Source organism: Ceratotherium simum, chromosome 36, assembly GCF_057802395.1.
Source record: "Ceratotherium simum simum isolate JZ-2026a chromosome 36, ASM5780239v1, whole genome shotgun sequence".
NCBI lineage: Eukaryota > Metazoa > Chordata > Mammalia > Perissodactyla > Rhinocerotidae > Ceratotherium > Ceratotherium simum.
In genome coordinates, this window is record NC_141935.1 from 19,359,981 (window position 1) to 19,383,395 (window position 23,415).

At 37.7% G+C, this 23,415-nt stretch overlaps 1 protein-coding gene across 1 annotated transcript in view; it reads left to right on the forward strand.

The window, feature by feature from the left end:
• The window catches only part of MTARC1 (mitochondrial amidoxime reducing component 1), a 71,496-nt gene that overhangs the window by 45,604 nt on the left and 2,477 nt on the right, over positions 1–23,415 (forward strand). The window contains exon 7 of the mRNA XM_087424370.1: positions 11,060–11,175. Coding sequence (XP_087280496.1) covers positions 11,060–11,135 — 76 coding nt within the window. The 3' untranslated portion in view covers positions 11,136–11,175. The remainder of the gene's footprint in view (positions 1–11,059; positions 11,176–23,415) is intronic.

The window sequence follows — 23,415 nt, forward strand, 5'->3', positions numbered from 1 at the left end:
TAATTGGTCACCTACTATGCGCTAGTACCACCATAGGGAGCTAGGGAGAATAGGTAATGAAGATGCAACATATTCATAAATAGGGAAAGCCAGTATGACATGATTATTGCCCGGTTCGGTTAGGCAACTCTGCTCTGTGCTCCCACAGCACCTGTGCGTACCTCCATCTTAACACAGTGGCTAGAAATTCATGATTTGCTAGGCTGTGTCTTCCCAGCTCCCTGACAACCAGAACCATATACTTTAGTTCTATACGCTCAGTGTCTAATAGAAGCTGACACATCACAGTGGCTCCAGAAAAGTGTATTGACTGACAATACTGTGAGTAAACAACCCACTGATCGTGTATCATTCAGGGGTGTGAAAGCAAGGAGGGTCCCCCAGTGCCTTACCTCTATCTCCCTCTCAACCTTGGGTTTGGAAACTTTTTCATCAAAAAAAGGTTCTAATTGTTCCACATTAGGCTACTTTATTTCTACCCCCCCACACCAAGGAAAAAAATAAGGTAAAGAAGCAAAACCATAGAAATATGGTTTATTATTGTTGATAAAAAGTATTATCTCTGAAAGCCAAGGTCACTCATTCATTCAAAAAATGTCAAGATGGGGCCGCCCCCTGGCCTAGCGTTTAGGTTCGGCGTGCTCCGCTTCAGCAGCCTAGGCTCGGTTCCCAGGTGTGGACACACAACGCTCGTTGACAGCCAAGCTGTGGCGAGGATCCACATACGAAATAGAGGAAGATTGGCATGGATGTTAGCTCAGGGACAATCTTCCTCAGGAAAAAAAAAAAATGTAAGGTTGAGTAACATAACTCCATTTAACAGAAAAGAGCCTTAAAGGGCAGATTTTACAAATCAATATCCATGTGAAGTCTCAGTGTAGTGGGAAAACTTCTGGACTGCTGGTTTAGGTGTCAGATCACCCAGCTTCTAGTCCACCTGTACCACTGTGAGAGCTTGAGCAAACTATTGACTCCATCTAGGCCTCAGTTTCCCTCCCTCTGTAAAACGAGAGGTGATTAGAGGATTTCCAGAGTGACTTCTAGCTTTTGTGGCTTGTGATTTCTGGCAACCAATTGCCTTTTCTGAGACCGCCTAGCCCGGCAGGAAGAAAAACATAAAGAAATATGTGAGCAAAGCTACGTATGCCTAGTGGCCAGAGCTCTGCTCTCCACAGGACAAGAGAATGAATAATGGTGCAGTGGAAATCTCACCTCTTTTCCTCTTCCTTGAGAACTAAGGGAGTGGTTCAAACGTATTGAAATGTAACATAAAACACAAACAGACCACCCCAGAGCCCAGCTCAAGGTTTTAACAGCACTTTGGTGCTTGGCGTATTCGTCTGGATTTCAGGTTTTTTGGGCTGAAACTCTGCACCTCTCCATTCATGCTGCAGTGTTTTTTAACTGGAGATATCTATTAGGAAAAGGAGCGTGGGGGAGCAAGGCCAGGTTTGGATGAGGGGCCGGGAAATGCTTCCTGGGGGGAAGAGGAAATCTGGCACCATCAGTAACGTTGCATCTATAAAATCATTTTCCTCTGGGATTAAAAGCTCACTCGAGGCACTATATTTATCACGCAGTGAATCTCGTTAATTGTCTTATTCAGAATTTCCACTTCCTATAGTTGACTTCTTTTGGCCCATGGCCTGTTGTATTTCTCATATGACTAGTATATTGAATTTCAACTATTAGAACTCATTTATTTAAAAAAAGTACAAAAAAACCGCAATCAAACCAACAAAACTTGGTAAATAACAAGCCCATGTTTTCCTCTTAAATTTCTTTAAGATCAGAGAAGTGTAAAGAAAGTTGCTAATGAGGCTTCCACACCTTTTTAAGAAATGTCTTAGTGCAATGCCACAATTAGAGGTTTCCTATACGCTGGAAATTAAATGCTTTGACAGCTTCCTGTTCTACAAGTGATGGTAAACTAGCACAGGGTGCCACTTCCTCCCAGAATCCAAACTTGGAGAAGTGAGAGGGAGTTGATGGATCCTGGAACCTAAGAGAAAAACTGTAGGGATTGCGGTGAGGGTGGGAGACAGCAATACAGAGTGGAAGAAGGCAAAGTGTCACCGACAGAGTGTGATGATTAATTCTACATGTCAACTTGACTGGGCCATGGGGAGCCCAGACATTTGGTCAAACATTATTCTGGGTATGTCTGTGGGAATGTCTCCTGATGAGCTTAACAACTGAATCAGTAGACTGAGTAAAGCAGATTGCCCTCCCTAATTGGATGGGTCTCATCCCATCAAAGACCTGAACAGAACGAAAAAGGCTGAGTAAGAGGAAACTCCTTCTGCCTGTTTGCTTGAGCTGGGCCATTGGCCTGAGCTGGGACATCAGCTTTTTTTGGTCTTGAGACTTGAACTAAAATAGCAGCTCTTCTTGGGTCTCAAGTCTGCCAGCTTTTGGACTGGAACTTACACTCTTGGCTCTCCTGGTTCTCAGGGCTTTGGGCTTGGACTACATCTACACATCAGCTCTCCTGGATGTCTATCTTGCCAACTGCAGATCTTGGGACTTATTAGCCTCCATAATTGCGTGAGCCAATTCCTTATAATCTCTCTCTCTCTCTCTCTATGTCCTGTTTTCTTTGGAGAACCCTGTAAGGCATAGGAATTGTGCTTGGGGAGTGCTTTCCAATTGGGTTCTTTTCCCTCCTTTCTATTGACTTGGGTGAATCACTGTTTACTGCATGGACCTTATAAGACAGGAAAATAATTGTGCATCTCAAAGGTAGCAAAATAAGATTCTAGATTCTGCCTGAGGTGGTAAGTAGAGGTGGCTAGATAGCTCCCTCTGAGTATTGTCTTACCAAAACACCTCTGCTTTGGGCTGGGTGATTACCAAAAAGAAAGAGAGTGCTGAAAAAGAGCAGTGCCAGGGTGGAGGTTCTAGGTCTTTCCTTGAGGGGCAAGGTTAATTAGATAGTGATTATAGTGGAATTGTAACATCATCCTGCAGTGCCTTGAGGCATGCACCCTCTCCACTCACTCGGAAGCCATAAAATCGAGATATAGGCTTTTGAGTCTCCAGTGGATATTAGTTTGGAAGAAAAAAATGAGACCTCCAAGGAACACAATTATCATGAGAGAAAGGCCAAAAACCGAACAACATACACTAGAGGAAGCAGAATTAATGAAGTGAGAAGAAGAGGAATGTAAAATAAACTTAATAAGTGTCTTCAAAGCTCTAACAAAGGATATTGGAAACATGAAGCAGGAATAATAACTTATGAATATGAGCCAAATGGAAATACTGAATATAAAAAATATAATAGTAGAAATAAAGAACTCAGTGGTTAGGTTGAAAGTACTTTTTTTCTTCTGTTACTTTCTTTAAAACACATGACTTTTAAAAACAAAAATTATAGTACTCTGGAAATTTATAATGTATAGAGTTGTAATAGATATGTAACAATAACACAAAGGCTGGGGGGTGGATAAATGGAACTATATTGTTGTGATGTTCTTATATTTCATGCAATATTAACTTGAAGTGATTAGTTAAGGATGCATATGTAATTCCTAAAACAATTACTAAACAAAAAAATGCAAGGAGGTAAAGCTAAAAAGCTAATAGAGGAATGGAATGCTAAAAAAACATTCAATCAACCTAAAAGAAGGCAGAAAAGGAAGAACAGAGAAATAGAAAAAAAATGGGAGAAATTTGAGTAACAAAGAGCAAATAGTAGACCTGAATCCAAAACAACAGTAATTAAACTAAATGTAAAGGGATAAATTTAATAGGCAGAGGTCAAACTAGATAAGAAAGCAAGACCAAACTATCTGCTGTCTACAAGAGAGGTACCTTCAATATAAGAACACTGATAGATTGAAAGTAAAAGAATAGAAAATGATATACAATGCAAATAATAAGCATAAGGAAGGTGGAATGGCTATATTAATATCAGGCAAAATAGACTTCAAGGCAAGACATAATGTCAGAGATAAGAGAGACATTTCATAATAAAATAGTGAATTCATCAGGAAAACATAATAATCCTAAACATATATGTGTGTAATAACAGAGCTACAAAATAAATTGAGCAAAAACTGATAGAACTAAAAGGAGAAAGAATCTCACAATCTGATTGGAGATACTTTTACTTCTCTTTCAGAAATTGATAGAACAACTAAACAAAAAAATCATTAAGGATACAGAAGATCTGAACAATGTTATCAATACATCTTGATTTGAATGACATTTATAGAACATTAAAACCAACATCTGTAGATAACACAGTCTTTTCAAGTGTGTATGGAACATTTACTAAGATAGACAATATGCTAGACTATGTAATAAATCTGAATAAATTTCAAAAGATTGAAACATTACAGAGTATTTTTTATCACAATGTAATTATGTCAAGAATCATTATCAATTATATATATTATGTAATTATATATATTTTACAAGTATATATATTATATATATTAAGATATATATAGTTTTAATACTTATATTGGAAAAAGACCTAATGTAAAACCTGTTTCCACTTTACGAAACTAGAAAAAGAAGAGCAAATTAAACCCATAGTAAATAGAAGGAAATAAATAATAGGGATAGGAGAAGAAATCAGTGACATAAAAGGTGGGGGAAAAAATAGAGATGATTAACAAAACCCAAAACTGGTTCTTTTAAAAGATTAAAGAAATGAATCATATGTCCACAAAAATACTTTTATAAGAATGTTCATAGCAGCTTTGTTCATAATAGACAGCAACTGGAAACAACTCAAAGGTCTATGGGTAGAAGAATAGATAAATCCATTGGGTATATTCATATAATGAAATACTACTGAACAACAAAAAGGCCAGAACAACTAACACACACAGTGACATGGATGAATCGCTCAGATATGCTGAGCAAGAGAAGCCAAACCCAGAGGAGCAGATGCTATATGATTCCATTTATATGAGACCAAGAACAGACAAATAAACAAAAATCTATAGCGCAAAAAACTCTAGGGCCGGCCCTGTGGCTTAGCGGTTAAGTGCGTGTGCTCCGCTACTGGCGGCCCGGGTTTGGATTCCCGGCGTGCACTGACGCACCGCTTCTCCGGCCATACTGAGGTTGCGTCCCACATACAGCAACTAGAAGGATGTGCATCTATGACATACAACTATCTACTGGGGCTTCGGGGGAGAAAACAAAAAGGAGGAGGATTGGCAATAGATGTTAGCTCAGAGCCGGTCTTCCTCAGCAAAATAGAGGAGGATTAGCACGGATATTAGCTCAGAGCTGATCTTCCTCACCCAAAAAAAAACAAAAAACAAAAACAAAAAACTCTAAAAGGGGCTGGCCCAGTAGGGTAGTGGTTAAGTTCTCATGCTCTGCTTTGGTGGCCTGAGGTTCGCCAGTTCAGATCCTGGATGTGGACCTACATGCTGCTCATCAAGCCATGCTGTGGCGGCATCCCATATACAAAATAGAGGAATGTTGGCAACAGATGTTAGCTCAGGGCCAATCTTCCTCACCAAAATCCCCCCAAAAGACCCTAAAAAATGCTTGCCAGTGGTGGGAAGTTTGTCAATGAGGGAACTTTCTGGGGTGATAGAAATGTTTTTTATCTTGATAGTTGTGTGGATTAGATGGGTGTATTCATTCGCCACTACTCATCAAACTGTACACTTAAGATTTGTGCATTTCACTCATGAAAATTTTATATTAGAAAAGAACTTTAGGGGCCGGCCCTGTGGCTTAGCGGTTAAGTGCACACGCTCCGCTGCTGGCGGCCCTGGTCGGATCCCGGGCGTGCACTGGTGCAATGCTTGTCCAGCCATGCTGAGGCCACGTCCCACATACAGCAACTAGAAGGATGTGCAGCTATGATATACAACTATCTACTGGGGCTTTGGGGGAAAAAATAAATAAATAAAATTATTTAAAAAAAAGAAAACTTTATTAAACTAATTAGGAAGATTACTTATTGAAGTGGTATGGATTAGCAAATGAGTAAATATATTGAGGATAAAGGGGGCCATGTTTCCCATTGTTAGAGTTACAAATATAGCAAGAAGGAAGTATAGAATATACTCTGTGTGGTTGAATCGAGATTAGAGGTATTAGTATGAACATCAGTATGACAAAATATATCATCTATTACACGTTATATATATTTCCTAGCCTCTGTCCTCTGAGAGGACCTGGAGGCCATGGCACACCAGTAGCAATGATTCCATCTAATGCCCAGATCTTGGTTTCTGAATATCACTTTCCATTAAAACAAATAAGTGGTCCTTGGAGGAAATGCTGATTCCAGGGCTGGGACAGGAAAAGTCTAAGATGAGCCTGGAATATCTTATTGTGACAGAAATTCAGGAAATGTTCAAACAGTAATGCAGATATATCACAAGGATATTGGAGTAGTTTGAAGTGGCTGTCACTGTCCAAATCTATGACAATTTTATAATCAAAATAAATAATAGTAATGGATAAGACTCATTAAATAAAATAAGAATCCACCAATCCATGTTGATGTTAATAAACATAAATAAATACATAAATGTGGGTAAAGAGCAAGCTCTTTTTCACAATGGAAGGAATGATTGAGTTAGAAAATAATCAATGGATGCTAAAACTAATGAGTGAAAGTTTGGTGAAGAAAAGAATATTTATATAGTCTCAGAGGACCTTCCAATATACTACTTATTATTTACAAAGGAAAAAGTACTACCACTACAGTGGAGAAGCATGGCAGACACCACGTTACATCAAGAAACCATAGATAAACCCAAACTGAAGAATATGTTACAAAATAACTGATCTATACTCTTCAAAAATGTCAAAGTTGAGAAAAAGGGCTGAGAACTATTCCAGATAAAAGGAGATTTAAAAGACATGCCAACACAACACAAGGCATGATCCTGGATTGGATACTAGGTTGGGAAAGCAAAATAGCTCTATGGCCATTATTGGGACAATTGATGAAATTTGAATATGCACTCCGGATTAGATAACAGTATGGTATTGACGTTAAATATCCTGATTTTGATAATAGAACTGTGATACATAAAAGAGAATGTTCTCACTCCTAAGGAAATAAACACTAAAACATTTCGGGACAAAGTGGCCTGATGATATCTCAAACTTACTCTTAAATAATGAAAAATGCACACTGATATATGTAGATAAATAATGATAAGGTAAAAGGGGCAAAATAAGAACAATTGGTGACTCTAGGTAGAGTATATGGGAGTTTCTTGTACTATTTTTTCAATTTTTCTGTATGTTTGAAGTTATATCAAAATTATGTTATCAACAAAATCAATGGGGAAAGTATTGATTGTTTAGTAATTGAAATAGCAAGGAGTAAAAGGCAATCATATATCCATTCCTGAAGGAATAGATAAGTATACAATGGTGTACACAAATAATGGAATACAATGCAGTAGTCAGAATTAATAAATATATATCTATGAATATAACAACATGACTAGATCTTTTTTTTTCACAATTAATGATTAATTTTGACTAGATCTTTAAAATGTACTATTGCATGAAAAAAGTAAGACATAGAATGAGATCCACAGCTAAATAGTATTTGTGTAAATTAAACACACATACGACAACAATACCATGATATTAATAAGTATACACATAACTAAAGACATAAATTAGATACTCTGTGATGGGTTCTTATGGGGGAGAGAGAAATGGGAGTTGGGCTGGAGGAATTGGGGGAGAAATAACAAAGTAAAATTAAAATAACAGTGGAGACTTGCAAAGACTGATGATGACAGGGTGACATGGACAGAGAAATATGATTAATTTAAATATTTGCCACTGGGGTCCCCCTCAAATAAGAGTTGATGGAAGAAAGGAAAAGAACTCATGAAGCCCTTTTAAGATGGCTCTTAGACTCAGATTTTTGTTCATCGATCCATTCCTACAACACACAAGGCTTGCTGGATTTTTGATCAAGATTGGAACAGTCTGACAGTTTGAATAAGATCGGAACATCCCCTGCCCTCACTTGATATTCCAGGAAACTAACCCAGATGAATGAATGTTAATCATATGTCACTGGAGAAGGCCATGGGTGGTGTCTGGAATGAAGAAAGGCCAGAATAACTAGTTTTTGTTGAGTTTGCACTATTAGTTCTATGTCTATGAATGGATCACAGAAGACACTTTATTATTTTCCCTCAATTTACACTGCCTTGCCATTTGCAGTATTCTCTCTTACTCCCTGGTGTCTGTAATGTATTATCAGTTTTGTTTTGATTAACTTGATCTGTTAAACTAGCACTATGTATGGTGAAGAGCAATCTGTAGAATTGTGAGGGCTGACTTAGGAAGGTTTAGAATCCACTTGAACATCATGCTCATTGTCCATATCATTTATTGGTCCCTTGGTACTGTCTCTTGCTATAGAATCTGGAAGACGTGTCAGGCCCTTCCTATGAGAATATAGGCTCTTTCCACTCTCCTCACACCTATCATAATACTCAGTTATATTGAATTAATAATTAAAGATGTGCTAACAATAAGCCTGGAATAACCTCATTGCAACATCCTGACCCTTGGTTTCTATTAGCAGAGAGGTCTAATCAGTGCTATTGTACACTATTTAGGAGAAACAAGGATTGAAACCATTTTACAAATCTTAGCATGAATTCTCTTTTCGTTAGTTGTCAGAAGCTCAGGATCCAACTAACGAGAAATATATTTTCCCACAGACAGTCTAGGATGCAAAAAGCATTGTTCATACTTTTGGAAAAAAAAAAAGAAAAAGAAGAAATAATAAAAATAAGATATTATGAGAGCTTTGAAGTGCCTGGGGCACAATGGCAGGTTCCTTTGTTGAATAGCGGATTTTCCTAATGCCACTCGGCTAGATTCTTATCAAACATTTCTGAGCAGGAGACAATGAAAATGACCCAGCATGAATAAAAGAGCAGATGAGAAATGTGCTATGATAAAGGCTGAAAAAGTGCCTGGGTCCTCACCAAAAACAAATAGCTCGTGGTGGGGAGAGAGGCCCACTTTATCTTCAGCGTTCTTTTTATAGATCTGATCCAGAATTGTTTTCCCTTGAAAATGAATGGAGTGCTGGGGAAAGCTGCTTGGCCTCATCCTCTGGCCTTTTCATTGCACCGTGCAGCCATTTTAATGAGTTATTTCTCACAGTCGCCCTACCAGGCGGGTCGTCATCAATATCCCTGCTTTAGAGGCAGGGCTTAAGTGAGGCAAGGGCTGAGGGGTGATTCAGTAATGGGCCTTAAATATGTGAGGGTCATGTGGCTGAGGATGGCAAGCAGCTGTTCTTGGGAGTCTCTTCTGAGTTCAGAGGAGAGGGTGCGAGCAGAACTTCAGCAGCAGAGAGGGATAGCAGAGCGAAAAAGGGTCCCTGGTCTAGTGGGGTATGTTCCCTGCCATAGCGTGAAGCTTCCTGAGGGCAGGAATGTATCTTCTGCCTCTTGGTTCGCACCACCACAGCATCTACTAGATACACGTGTTCCCAGAAAATAAATGCTTGATTGGTTGATGGATGAATGAATGGTATGGGCAACTCCTTACACAGAAATTTTTCAACCAAGGCTAGAGACACGTTATCTTGACTGACTTGATCTACCTAGAAGGAAGGATCCAAAGATTCTACAAGGTCACTACTGTTTCTTGGGTTCCGTAATTAGCTCCTAGCTGATTTGGCTCAGTTCAATTCAATTGAAAATTCAGTCAAGACAACAACTCTTGATCATCCACTATGTGGAAGGCAATGGACAAGGATTTGGGTGAATTGCAGAAATGAATTAATCATGGCTCCTGCCCTCAAAAAGCAAAAGGTGGAATGGGAGAGAAAGAAATGCATGTAATTTCCTACAAAACAAATATTTGAAAATATGAGAAGTGCTATCTTAGAGATCCAATCAAAGTTCATGAGACCATGGAGAAGGAAGTGATGCATTCCATTTTGGGAATTGGGAGGGGAATGATAATAACACAAACTCACATTACTATGTGCCATGCAGGTGATAAGTGCTTTACTTTTATTTAATCCTTACAATAACCATATACAATAAGTACTAATGCTATTTTCACTTTACTCGTGATAATATGGAAACAGAGAGAAGTTAAGTAACCTACCATCAAGGAGCAGAGGCAGAATCGAGGCTGGCAGCCCAACAGAACTTAAGCTAAATCTTGAAGAAAATTAAGATATTTAGTACATGCTATAGTCCAGTCTCTGGGCCAGGTGTTTCATATGGATAATTCATTTACTTCTTGTGATAACTCTGGAAATTATATTACTATCCCTGTTTTACAAATCTGAGACTCAAAGAAATTAAATGACTTGACCAAGTTACATGGCTAGTAAATATCAAAAGGGGCATTCAAACCCAGGCAGGTGTGGTCTCAAAATACGCCATTTTTCCCTCATCCACAGTGCTGCCTCAAGAAAAAAAAAGGCCAATGGTCCCTCAGGGCCTCAGGAACTCCATGAAGGCAGTCATGTCCAGCTCAAGGCAATTAGGAGATCTCAGGCATGGACCCTGAAAAGTCTCCAGCCCACTATAGGTATGTCCCCATAGAGGAACTGCCACCTGTAGACCTGCAGCAATAGCAGACTTCAGGTAGAGCTTCTAGCACTTCAGAACTGGTCAAGTTCTGTGTGTCAGGAGTTTGGACATAGCTTAGCTGGGTCCTCTGCTCAGGGTCTCACAAGGCTGCAATCAAAGTGTTGGCCTGCTGCATTCTCATCTGGAGCTCAGGCTCCACTTCCAAGCTCTTGCAGATTGTTGGCAGATTTCGGTTCCCTGCAGTTGTGGGTCCCCTCCGCTCTAAGACATGCCCCTCTCCATAGGCAGTTCACAACATGGTTATTTGCTTCTTCAAAGCCAATAGGAGGATGTCTCTTTTCTGAGGAAGGACTCAGTCCCCCTTTTAAGGGCTTTCACTTGATTAAGTCAGATACACTCAAAGTAATCTCCCTTTTGATTAACTCAAAGCTAACTGATTTGAGATCTCAATTACATCTGCAAAATCTCTTCATTTTTGCTATATAATGTACCCTAATCACAAGAGTGAATTCCCACCTTATTTACAGGTCCTGTCCACATTCAAGGGGAGGAGATTATACAGGACATCTACATCTGGGGAGTGGAATTTGGGGATCATCTTAGAATTCTACCTGCCACATGGAACTCATTCCTGGAGCTGTGGGTGAGTTGGCCTCCTTTGGGTTAAAACAGGTCCCCATTCTCTAGGCAGGGCCAGAGCAGAGTCTGTCTATGAGCTGCATGTACTTTGGAATTCTTTCCTCTCGTGCAGGGCTCATCTACCCCCCATCAGTCAGTTTTGGCCATGAGTCAGCATTTCTGATGAAAGATTTCATGGGAAAAGGGTGACATTTATGTCTAAAGTTGATTTGGTGATTAGCTTTGGTGATTATCTTTTAATTATCTCTGCTTCCCCTCACCCCCATTGTTGTTGACAGTCAAGACTTAGTTGTTCATATTATTTATTGAAAGAGCTAAAGAGGAAAAGGCCAAGGCTAACGCCAAATAATCGAAAGGAAGCAACGTGTCTGAGGACAGCTAAATGTCAGTTGATGGAATCAGCTTCTAGACTTGAAGATTTTATCTTTAAACAGTCTTGGGAAACTGTATTTTAATTCAACCAAGGAACTTTTATAAGTGGATTTTGATTGCTTTTTCAAGGGTTGTCTATTGAGACCCCACCTTGGGTTTTTCTTTTTTTTGGTTTTATTTTGTTTTGTTCTTTTACCATTGTCATGCACACACACTTAGCCCAAAAAAGATTCGACAACAGAAGAAGGCCAAGCCTGTGACACTAAGAAAATTTGTAAGAAAGCAATTTAGGGATTTCAATCTCATTTAAAAATGTCCAACATTTCAATATCCTTTGACAGTTCATGCAATAGTACTGCCAAAATAGAGACAACTTTTGCTCCAAAGTCAACTCTGATGGTGAGCCAGCTTTTACTGAACAAAAACAAAAACCAAAACCAAACAGAAAACCCCACCATTCTGATCAAAGGCTGATCTTTACAATGTCCTCAAGACTGAAGAGGAGTTTATTCCTACCACCCTCCACTGCTTCTATGATTAACTCTGCTCAGAACACAACCAGCTCACAAAATCTCAGCTCCTACAGCTGAGTGAGAAAGGTTTTGACTAGACAACAGGGCAGAGAGATTTTTGTGGACTTGATATTTGGACCTAGACGGGGACCAGTGTTAGCCTGGAATATTCTTTCAGTCCCCATCCCCTCCTCATCACCCACCCATTCCAAAAAGCCTCAGCCTTGAAGGCCTTGATGACTTTAAATATCTTCCTGGTTCTGTAATGAAGATGCTTATAAATATTACCAGAGATTTATCACTTCAGTGTGAAATTATCTGATACCAGCAGGGAGTTTTTAAACACAACTGACAACAAGAAGCATATGGTCAGAGATTCAAGTTACTGCTTGTTTTTTTTATTGTTGTCTGCCAAGGACAATATATTTTTTTCCCTTCTTCAAAATAAACATTGTGCAGGAATGTGCCTCAGCAAATGGCTGGGGTTCTATTATATTTCATGCAGCTTTCTAAACAATATCCAACCCTGGGCTGGCCTGGTGTCAAACAGAAGGCAACCAACAATAGCAAAATCCCATTAAAGCCCAGAAGTTTCCTTCCTGAGGTGAGCCTGGCCAGAAATAGTCATCTTGGCTCATTCTCCAGTTTGGCACTGGGGACTAATAATGCATGGTCTCCTAATGGAAATTATCTAATTTCATCCAAGAGCTCCTCCAGAGAGAGCCGGGCTGACGCACTAACAGTCAATATAACAACATTCTTCTTGAAGTGTTGAACAATGGGCCTTTGGAGAGACTGTGATAAACCACGTCAGACTCCGGACAAACACAAGTGTAAAAATAGGCATCAGAGGCATTGACATAGCCACCTAATTTCTCAGGAGGGAGGGCCACAGAGGAGGATTTCTTCAGAGTGCATGTTGGGAATACTTCATCAAACCTAGTGGGAGAAGGACAGTGGAGAAAGAAAGGAAAGAGAGAGGGAGATAGAGAGAAAGAAAAGACAAAACAAGATTATGAATGGGGGAAAAATTAAGAAAGTGATACATGAAAAAGAGAAGAGTTAATTCTCCTTAGCAACTGTACATGGGGGGTTAATATGGGTTAATATAAATCATGCTTTGGATGTGATTCCCATTAACATCGAGGGGCTGTTTTGCAAATGCTATGTGCAAGGAACAGCCAGCAGGAAGTAATTCTCCATTTAAAGATATATATTAGAGTTCCATGAAATATATATATATATATATACACACGCACATATGCTCAATAACACTATATAATATATATTATATATATAATTATGTACAAGTATATAGTTATATCTGTCTACCATATCTATCTATCTATCTATCTATCTATCTATCTATCTATCTATCTATCTATCCATCCATCTATCATCTAACAGTTCTGTAAACTATCCCCATAGCACTTTTCTAAGACCAACAGGATCATCCTGAGGATACACCTGGTTTTATGTTTTTCATATTATTACTTGTTTCATGGATATTTTTAGCCCCATCTAAATTTTGAGCTCCCCGAGGGTAGGAACTGGCTTGTGTCTATAATGATTATCCACATTAAGACAATAACTGTCAGTCAAAACTGTTGGTTGATTGATTGATTAATTGATAGAGTCCCATAGTCTTGAAATGTCAGAAAGTCTCTCATGTGGGGGCATTTCAAGAGAAAAAAACTGGAAAACTTCTTCAAGATGAGCTAAGTCAAGGCTCAAGCCTATGTCAACACATCCACACTCACTATCCCTTCCTCTCTCTCCTCCCCACGAACAAGCTAGAAAAACTCTAGGTCCTGCAACATGGAAGGGCTTCCCTAGACCGCAAGCCCCAAGGTGGATAGATCACAAGAAATTGTCTTTGGGTCTAAGGTGAGAATTTGCCATTCTAGACTGATGCAATTCTAGCTGCATTTACACATTGGAATAATATTTAGAGACTGAATCAAGATGGCAGCTTAAGCATGTGAGCCTGCCATCCCTGTCCATTCCCAAATCCAGATACACATTCATACACTAACATGTGTTTGCAGAGGGAAATTCTGTGGCTGAGGAAAACTAGAGCGAAAAGCCAACTTCTCTACATATGCTTTTGGTTCTTTTCAAGGTTGGAATATGTAAATATAACACTATTCAAAATTTTAAAGTTAAATTTAAATAATCTAGTATTAGAGTATTAATATAAGATAAGATGAAATTTAAGGCAAAAAATATTAAAAGGAAAAAGGAACATAGGGGTGCATATATCTTTTTTTTTTTTTTTTTTTTTTACATCGGTAATGTTTTTAGTGTTTTCATGTTCTTTGGAAAAATACCCAGAAGTGGAATAGCTGGATCATTGTAGCATTATCCACAATAGCCTAGACTTGGAAGCAACCTGAGTGCCCATCAATAGATGAATGGATAAAGAAGATTTAGTATATACAAGCAATGGAATACCAGTCAGCCATAAAAAAGATGAAATCGTGCCATTTGAGACAACGTGGATGGACCTTGAGGACATTATGTTAAATAAAATGTCAGGAAGAGAAAGACAAATACTGTATTTCATTCATTCATATGTGGAAGATAAACAAACAAATAAGCACATAGATACAGAGAACAGATTGGTGGTTACTAGAGGGGAAGAGGGTAGGGGGAGGGTGAAAGGAGTAAAGGGCAACATACATATGGTGATAGATAAAAACTAGACTTTTGGTGGTGAACATGATGCAGTCTATATAGAAGCCAAAATATGATGAGCACTTGAAATTTACATAATCTTATAAGCCAATGTGGCTTCAATAAAATAAAAATAAAATAAACAGGGGCCAGCCTGGTGGTGTATTGGTTAAGTCTGCGCACTCTGCTTCCGTGTCCCGGGGTTCACAGTTTTGCATTCCAGGTGTGGACCTACGCATCGCTCATTAAGCCATGCTGTGGCCACGTCCCATGTAAAGTAGAGGAAGATGGGCATGGATGTTAGCCCAGGGCCAATCTTCCTCTGCAAAAAAGAGGAGGATTGGCAACAGATATTAACTCAGGACTAACCTTCCTCACACACCCAAAAAATAATGCAAAAAACAATAAAAAAACAAAAAGGAGACAGGTTCATATTGATTGAAAGTACAGTCCACCAAGAAGTTGTTAACCTCAGCACCTTACAACAACTTCAAAATATGCAAAATAAAACCAATAAGAATGCAAGGAGAAACTGATAAAGATACACAAAAATAAGATTAAATATACAAAAAAAAAGTAATAATGTAATAATGGCATTTGAATAACATATATATAGCTAATGGATATGTGTAAAACTTGGTATTCAACAGAGACAAGATATATTATTTTGAAAAACACCCACAAAATTAGAACATACGTTGAGCCACAGAGATAACATCAACAAATTCCAAAATGAATGGAATCATACAAGCTGCATTCTCTGTGTGCAATGCAATGAAAATAAAAATTAACAAAAATGATAAACATATCTCTCTCCACACATATAAATCTCTCCACTTGGAAAGTTTAAAATATCCTTCTAAATTCTTGGGTTTAAAATCAAAGCTATTTAGAAATAAATTATAAGAAGGCTAGTTATCACACCAAAAGAGATACAGCTAAAGCAATACTCAGAGGAAATTTTGTAGTTTTAAAATGCATTTATCTCTTTTTTAGAAAATGAAAGATTAAAAAATAATCAAAACATTCAACTCAGGAGTAATAACAATAACAAAGTTATTATGGATAAAAGAAGAAAATAATATAGTAGAAAAACATTAATATTTTTTACATATTCAACCATTATACATATTCAACCATTTTAAAATGAAATTACTGTTTTTAGGGGGATTTCTTCTTTAGAATACATTAAAATGGACACTGTCAAATATCTATTTAAAGAAAGTATAGTAAGGACGATTTCTGGTCCTTACTATATATTACTAGGATTGCACAAAATATTACTAAATGATATAATGCATGTAAAGGATGTGATGCAGTGCCTGGAACCGGACTAAGTACTATTTAGCTATTATTATTGCCAGTAATTGTGTGTGTGTAATGACAGGGAAATCACAAAGAAGATCACTTTGATTTAAAAAAAATTGATTTACTGGACTGAAATCTGCTTTCAGATTACCTTTGTCTCATTAATTCTATTGCTGGTTGTCTCCGCTCCTTGTCGCCACTCCGCTAATCTCAAAACCTGGAATCAGTCTACTGTTTTCTATTTAGGCCGCTTTTTCAAATATATGGCCAAATAAGATGGCCGTCATGCCTGTAAGTAGTTTTTGCTTCTCTCATCAGGCTCAACTTGCCCAGTTGTTTATCTTTTCCTTCTGTGAGATAGAATCCAGGTCTTCTACCTTCTATGTGATTCCCTGAGCCTTCCATCATTTGCCGTTATTCTTCTGTTTTTGTGGGAATCTATCTGGTTTGGTCAATGCACAGTTCAGCAAATGATTTCTACACTTAGTGTGTTTTTTTTAGTGAGGAAGATCAGTCCTGAGCTAACATCCATGCCAATCCTCCTCTTTTTGCTGAGGCAGACTGGCCCTGAGCTAACATCTATTGCCAATCCTCCTCCTTTTTTTCCCTTTTTCTCCCCAAAACCCCAGTAGAGAGTTGTATGTCATAGTTGCACATCCTTCTAGTTGCTGTATGTGGGACGCCGCCTCAGCATGGCCAGACAAGTGGTGTGTTGATGAGCACCCGGGATCCGAACCAGGGCCGCCAGTATCGGAGCACGAGCACTTAACCGCTAAGCCACGGGGCCGGCCCCTTCACTTAGTATTTTTAATGCAGTCAGTTTTTTGTGTATTGTAACTCTCTTATTTGTTGTTTCAATAGCACTGTTGGCTCAATATGTCATTGAAAACCATTTACTGAGCATGTTTTCTGTCAGTCCAAGTGCTAGGTATGGAGGATACAGAATGAATAAGGTAATCTCTGTCTGGAAAGGACTCTTAGACAGGGGTATGTGTGGAGGGGCAATTGTAACATAGGGTGCCAGGGGCTGTGACCAAGGTGAACAGAAATTGCTCTGGAACTCCAGAAGGAAGTTCCCAGTATGGATTAAATAGAGAATGGGAATGAGGTCAGGGAAGGCTTTCAGGAAGAAGGGTCATGTAGGATGAGCTCTGAAGGACAAGCAGGAGCTAGTCAGGAACATGGAGTGTGAGTAGGTTTGAAGAATACTCCAGAGAGAAAATACAGAAAGTGCCAATGCAACAAAATGAGGGGAAACATCTTGCTTTCAGAAGTGTCAAGCGGTTGACTCACAGAATTTCCTTACATGAACTTCCGCTAAAACAAATAGCCCTCATCTGTACTTGTACAAGTAGTTTTTAAACTGAAATATAAGCCTTGCCATTTCATTTTAAATAACAGCTTTATTGATATTTAATTTACACACAATAAAATTCAGTCCTCTAATGTGTACAATTCTGTGATTTTTAGTATATTCACAAAGTTGTGCAGTCATTACCACAATCATATTCCTTCCCCTCAGCCCTTGGAAACAACTTCATCTACTTTCTGTCCTGATGGATTTGCCTATTCTAGACATTTTATATGAATCACACATTTTAAATGAAATCAAACAATTTGTAGCCTTTTATGTCTGGCTTCTTTCACTTAACATAGTGTTTTAAGGTTCATCCATGTTGTAGTATATATCAGTAATTTGTTTATTTTTATGGCAGAATAATATTCCATTGTATAGGTATTCCACATTTTGTTTATCCATTCATCATTTAATGGACATTTGGACTGTTTCCATTTTTTAGCTATTATGAAAAATGCTGCTATGAACATTTATGTAAACTTTTTTGTGTGGATATATGTTTTCAACTTTCTTGGGTAAATACCTAGGAGTGGAATTGCTAGGTCATGTGGTAACTCTATGTTTAACATTTTGATGAACTGCCAAATTGTTTTCCAAAGTGGATCCCCATTTTACAATCCCATCAGCAATCTATGAGGATTCCAATTTCTGCACATCCTCAACAACCCTTATTATTGTCTGTCTTTTTTATTTCAGCCATTCTAATAGATGTGAAGTGACATCTCACTGTCATTTTGATTTGTATTTCCCTAATGACTAATGATGTTGAACATCTTTTCATGTGCTTATTGGCTATATGCTTATCTTCTTACGGGAAATGTCTATTTACGTCTTTTGCCCATTTTTAAATTGGGTTGTTTGTCTTTCTACTGTTGATCATAAGAGTTCTTTATATATTCTTTATACAAGTTTCTCATCTGACATATGATTTGCAAATATTTTCTCCCATTCCATGGGTGGTCTTTCACTTTATTGATGGTATCCTTTGAAGCACATAAGTTATAATTTTGATGAAGTCTACTTGGTCTAGTTTTTCTTTTGTTGAATGTGTTTTGGTGTCACATCTAAGAAACCATTGCCCAATACAAGATCACAAAGATTTAGTCCTATGTTTTCTTCTAAGAGTTTTATAGTTTTGTCTCTTACATTTAGGTCATTGATCAATTTTGAATTAATTTTTATATATGGTGTGAGGTAAGGCAACAGCTTCATTCTTTTCCATGTGACTATCCAGTTGTCCCATATCCTTTGTTGAAAAGACTATTGTTTTTCTGTTGAATTGAATTGGTACTATTTTAAAACACCTATTGACTAGTGTAAGGATTTATTTCTGTACTCCCAGTTCTGTTCCATTGGTCTATATGTCTGTCTTTGTGCCAGTACCACAATGTCTTGATTACTGTAGCTTTGTAGTAAGATTTAAAATCAATCACGAAGTGTGGCCCTTCATATTTATTCTTCTTTTTCAAGGCTGTTTGTCTATTGAGATTATCATATATTTTTTTCCCCTTCATTCTACAATTAGAATGTATTACCTTGTTTGATTTTCATATGTTGTACCAACTTTGCATTCCTGGGATAAATTCCACATGGTCATAGTATATGATCCTATTTATATGTTGCTGGATTATGTTTGCTAGTATTTTTGCCTCTATATTTGTAAGGGATGTGTACTTTTCTTGTGATATCTTTGTCTGATTTTGATTTCAAGGTACTATTGGCCTCATAGAATAAGTTGGGAAGTGTTATCTCTTTTTTTATTTTTTTGAAGAGTTTTTGAAGGACCGGTGTTAATTCTTCTTGATAGAATTTGCCAATGATGTCACCTGAGCCTTTGTGACAAGTTTTTTTGTGGGAAGTTTTTTATTGCTAATTCAATCTCTTTACTTATTATACATCTACAGTCATACTTTGCTTAACGATAGGGATACATACTGAGAAATGCATTGTTAGGTGATTTTGTCATTATGTGAACACCAGAGCATCCTGAAGGGGAACAAAATTTGCCCCCCCCCAAAATGTTTCTCTTTAACATGAGGATTATTTGAGGCTGATTACTTTTAAGAAACAAAAGACTCAGAAAGTTTTTCTTGCTACCTCCCCCTTAACTGTCTAAAAGAATTCACATAAAAAAACCTGTCTCAGGAAACAAGCTATCACCTTAGCACAACATGAACTAGGTGGTAGACAGGGAGGAACCTGGAAAAGCCTGTTTGTTGGGCTCCCCTCTTTAAAATTTAATTAAAATTAAATTTTAATTTAAAAAATTAAAAATTTTTAATAATTTTATTTATTTATTTTTTCCCCCAAAGCCCCAGCAGATAGTTGTAGGTCATAGCTGCACATCCCTCTAGTTGCTGTATGTGGGACGCGGCCTCAGCATGGCCGGAGAAGCGGCGCGTCAGTGCGTGCCCGGGATCCGAACCCGGGCTGCCGGCAGCGGAGAGCGTGAACTCAACCGCTAAGCCACGGGGCCAACCCTGTGTTCTTCTGTTTCTGTGGCCAAACACTTGTTTCCAAACATTCACTCCTTTTCACCTACCTGTGAATTGCCTTCCTTCCCTTTGAAGTCCTTGACTCTCCCCACCCCCAAAGTCTTTTGTCTTTAGCTGAGGATGGTGTTTAAGGTGAGGGCTTTGGCCATTTTGATGAGTTACTCGGTTTTCATGGGTTTCTCCCACGTATACATGTTCTTAAACTTTTGTTTGTTTTTCTCTTGTTAATCTGTCTCATGTCAATTTGATTCTTACATCAGCCAAAAGAACCTAGAGGAGTAGAGGAAAATTTCTTCCTCTCCTATGGTACTTACACAAACCTAGATGGTATAGCCTACTGTACACCTAAGCTACATGGTACTAATCTTATGGGACCACTGTCATACATGCGGTCTGTCATTGACTGAAACGTTGTTATGCAGTGCATGACTGTATTCAAATTTTCTATTTCTTCTTGAGACAGTTTTGGTAGTTATGTCTTTCTAGGCCTTTTTCCATTTCATTTATTTTATCTAATTTGTTGGCATATAGTTGTTCATAATATTCTCTTATAATTCTTTTTATTTCTGTAAGGTCAGTAGTAATGTCACGACTTTCATTCCTGATTTTAGTAATTTAAGACTTTTTTCTTTTTTTCTTGGTGAGTCTACCTAAAGGCTTGTCAATTTTTATTCATCCTTTCAAGGAGCCAGCCTTTGGTTTCATTGATTTTCTCTATTATTTTTCTATTTTCTACTTAATTTATTTCTGCTTTAATCTTTATTATTTTCCACCTTCTGCTAGGTTTGGTTTTAGTTTTCTCTTTTCTTTCCAGTGTCTTCAGGTGAAAGATTAGGTTATTGATTCGAGATCTTTCTTTTTTAAAAATATAGATGTTTACAGCTATACATTTCCCTCTAAGCACCACTTATGCAATACTTCTTAAGTTTTGGTATCTTGTGTTTTCATTTTCAATCATCTCAAAATATTCTCTATTTTCCTTTGTGAGTTCAGTTTTTTTACCGATTGGTTGTTTAGGAGTGTGTTGTTTAATTTTCATGTATTAGTGAATTTCCCAAATTTCTTTCTGTTAGTGATTTCTAGTTTCATGTAGTTGAAGAATGTACTTTTTATGACTTAAATCCTTTTAAATTTATTAGGACATGCTTTATGGCCTAACATGTGGTCTGTCTTGGAGGATATTCCATGTGCTCTTGAGAAGAATGTATATTCTCTGTTGTTGGGTTGAATGTTTTATAGATATGTGTTAGGTCTAGTTGATTTACAGTGTTATTCAAGTCTTCAGTTTTTTCATTGATCTTCTGTCTAGTTCTATCCATTGTTAAAAAGTAGGGCAGTGAAGCCTTCAACTATTACTGTTGAATTATTTATTTCTTCCTTCAATTCTGCCAGATTTTGCTATGGGTATTTTGGAGCTCTGTTGTTAAGTGCATATCTGATTATAATTATGTCTTCTTGATGGATTGACTCTTTTATCATCATAAAATGTCTTTCCTTGGTTCTAGTAATAATTTTTTTCTTAATGTCTATTTTGTCTGATATTAGTATAGCCACTCCATCTTTCTTTTGGTATTGTTTGCGTGATATATCTTTTTCAACTTTTTTACTTTCAATTTGTTTTTGTCTTTGAATCTCAAGTGTTTTGTAGATGGCATAGTTTGATCATTTTTTTAAACCCAATCTGCCAATATCTGACTTTTGACTGGAGTGTTTAATCCATTTCCATTTAATAGAATTACTGATAAGGTAAGATTTCCATTTTCAATTTTTTTTTTGTTGTCTACATGTCTCATGTTGTTTTTGTTCCTCTATTCCTCCATTATTGCCTTATTTTGTGTCAGACATTTTCTAGTACACTATTTTAGTTCTCTTGTCATTTTATATATATATATGTACACACACACACATTAAGTTATTTTCTTAGTGATTGCCTTGGGGATTACAATTAGCATCTTAATTTATAACCAACTAGTTTGGATTAATACCAACTTAATTTTCAATAGTATTCCAAAATTTTGCTCCTATATATCTCTCCTTTGTGGTACCATTATCATACAAATTACATCCAATATACTATAAGCCCCTCAACATAGTTTTATAATTATTCCTTTATGTGGCTATCATTTAAATCAGATAGGAGAAGAAAAAAGTTACAAACCAAAATTACATTTACACTGTCTTTTATATTTATTTATGTAGTTATCTTTATCAGTGCTTTTCATTTTTTCATGTGGATTCAATTACTGTGTAGTGTCCTTTCATTTTAGCCTGAAGGACCCCATTCAGTATTTTTTGTGGGGCATGCCTGCTAGCAATGATTCTCTCAACTTTTATTTATCTAGAAATGTCTTAATTTCTACTTTATTTTTTGATTTTTGAGGAAGATCAGCCCTGAGCTAACAACCATTGCCAATCCTCACCCTTTTTGCTGAGGAAGATTGGCCCTGGGCTAACATCTGTGTCCATCTTCCTCTACTTTGTATGTGGGACACCTGCTACAGCATGGCTTGATAGGCAGTGCCTAGGTCCACGCCCAGGATTCAAACCTGTGAACCCAGAGACACTGAAGCAGAGCGCATGAACTTAATCACTGTGCCACCGGCCTGGCCCCTCAACAGTTGTATTGTGATGTGTCTAGGTGTAGATCTCTTTACATTTATCCTACTTGCAGTTCCAGGAGCTTTTTGGATGGGTAGATAAATGTGTTTTTTTAAAAAAAATCAAATTTGGGAAGTTTTCAGCCATTATTTCTCTTCTTTTCTTTTTTTTTTTGTGAGGAAGATCAGCCCTGAGCTAACATCCATGCTAATCCTCCTCTTTTTGACTGGCTCTGAGCTAACATCTATTGCCAATCCTCCTCCTTTTTTTTTTCCCCCCAAAGCCCCAGTAGATAGTTGTATGTCATAGCTGCACATCCTTCTAGTTGCTGTATGTGGGACGTGGCCTCAGCATGGCCGGAGAAGTGGTGCGTTGGTGCACTCCCGGGATCTGAACCCGGGCCGCCAGCAGCGGAGTGTGTGCACCTAACCACTAAGCCACGGGGCCGGCCCTCAGCCATTATTTCTTCAAATATTTTTTTCTGCTGTTTCCCGCCTTTCCTTCTTGGACTCCCATTGTGCATATTTTGGTGCGATTGGTGATGTCCCACAAGTCTCTGAGTTTCTGTTCATTTTTCTTCATTCATTTTTGTTTCTGTTTTGTTCTGCTTTGTTTTGTTTCTGTTCCTCAGACTGGTAACCTCAATTGACCTTTTGTGAAGTTCACTATTTCTTTATTCTGCCAACTCAAATCTGCTCTTGAGTCCCTCCAGTGAATTTTTAAAAAAATGTGCTATTGTATTTTTCAATTCCAAAATTTCTATTTGATTCTTTAAAGTAATTTCTATTTTTTTATTGACATTCTTTATTTGGTGATACACTATTCTCATATTTTCCTTTAGTTGTTTAAACATAGTTTCCTTTAGTTCTTTGAACATATTCATGCTAGCTGATTTTAGTCTTTGTCTAGAAAGTCCAAAATATGGA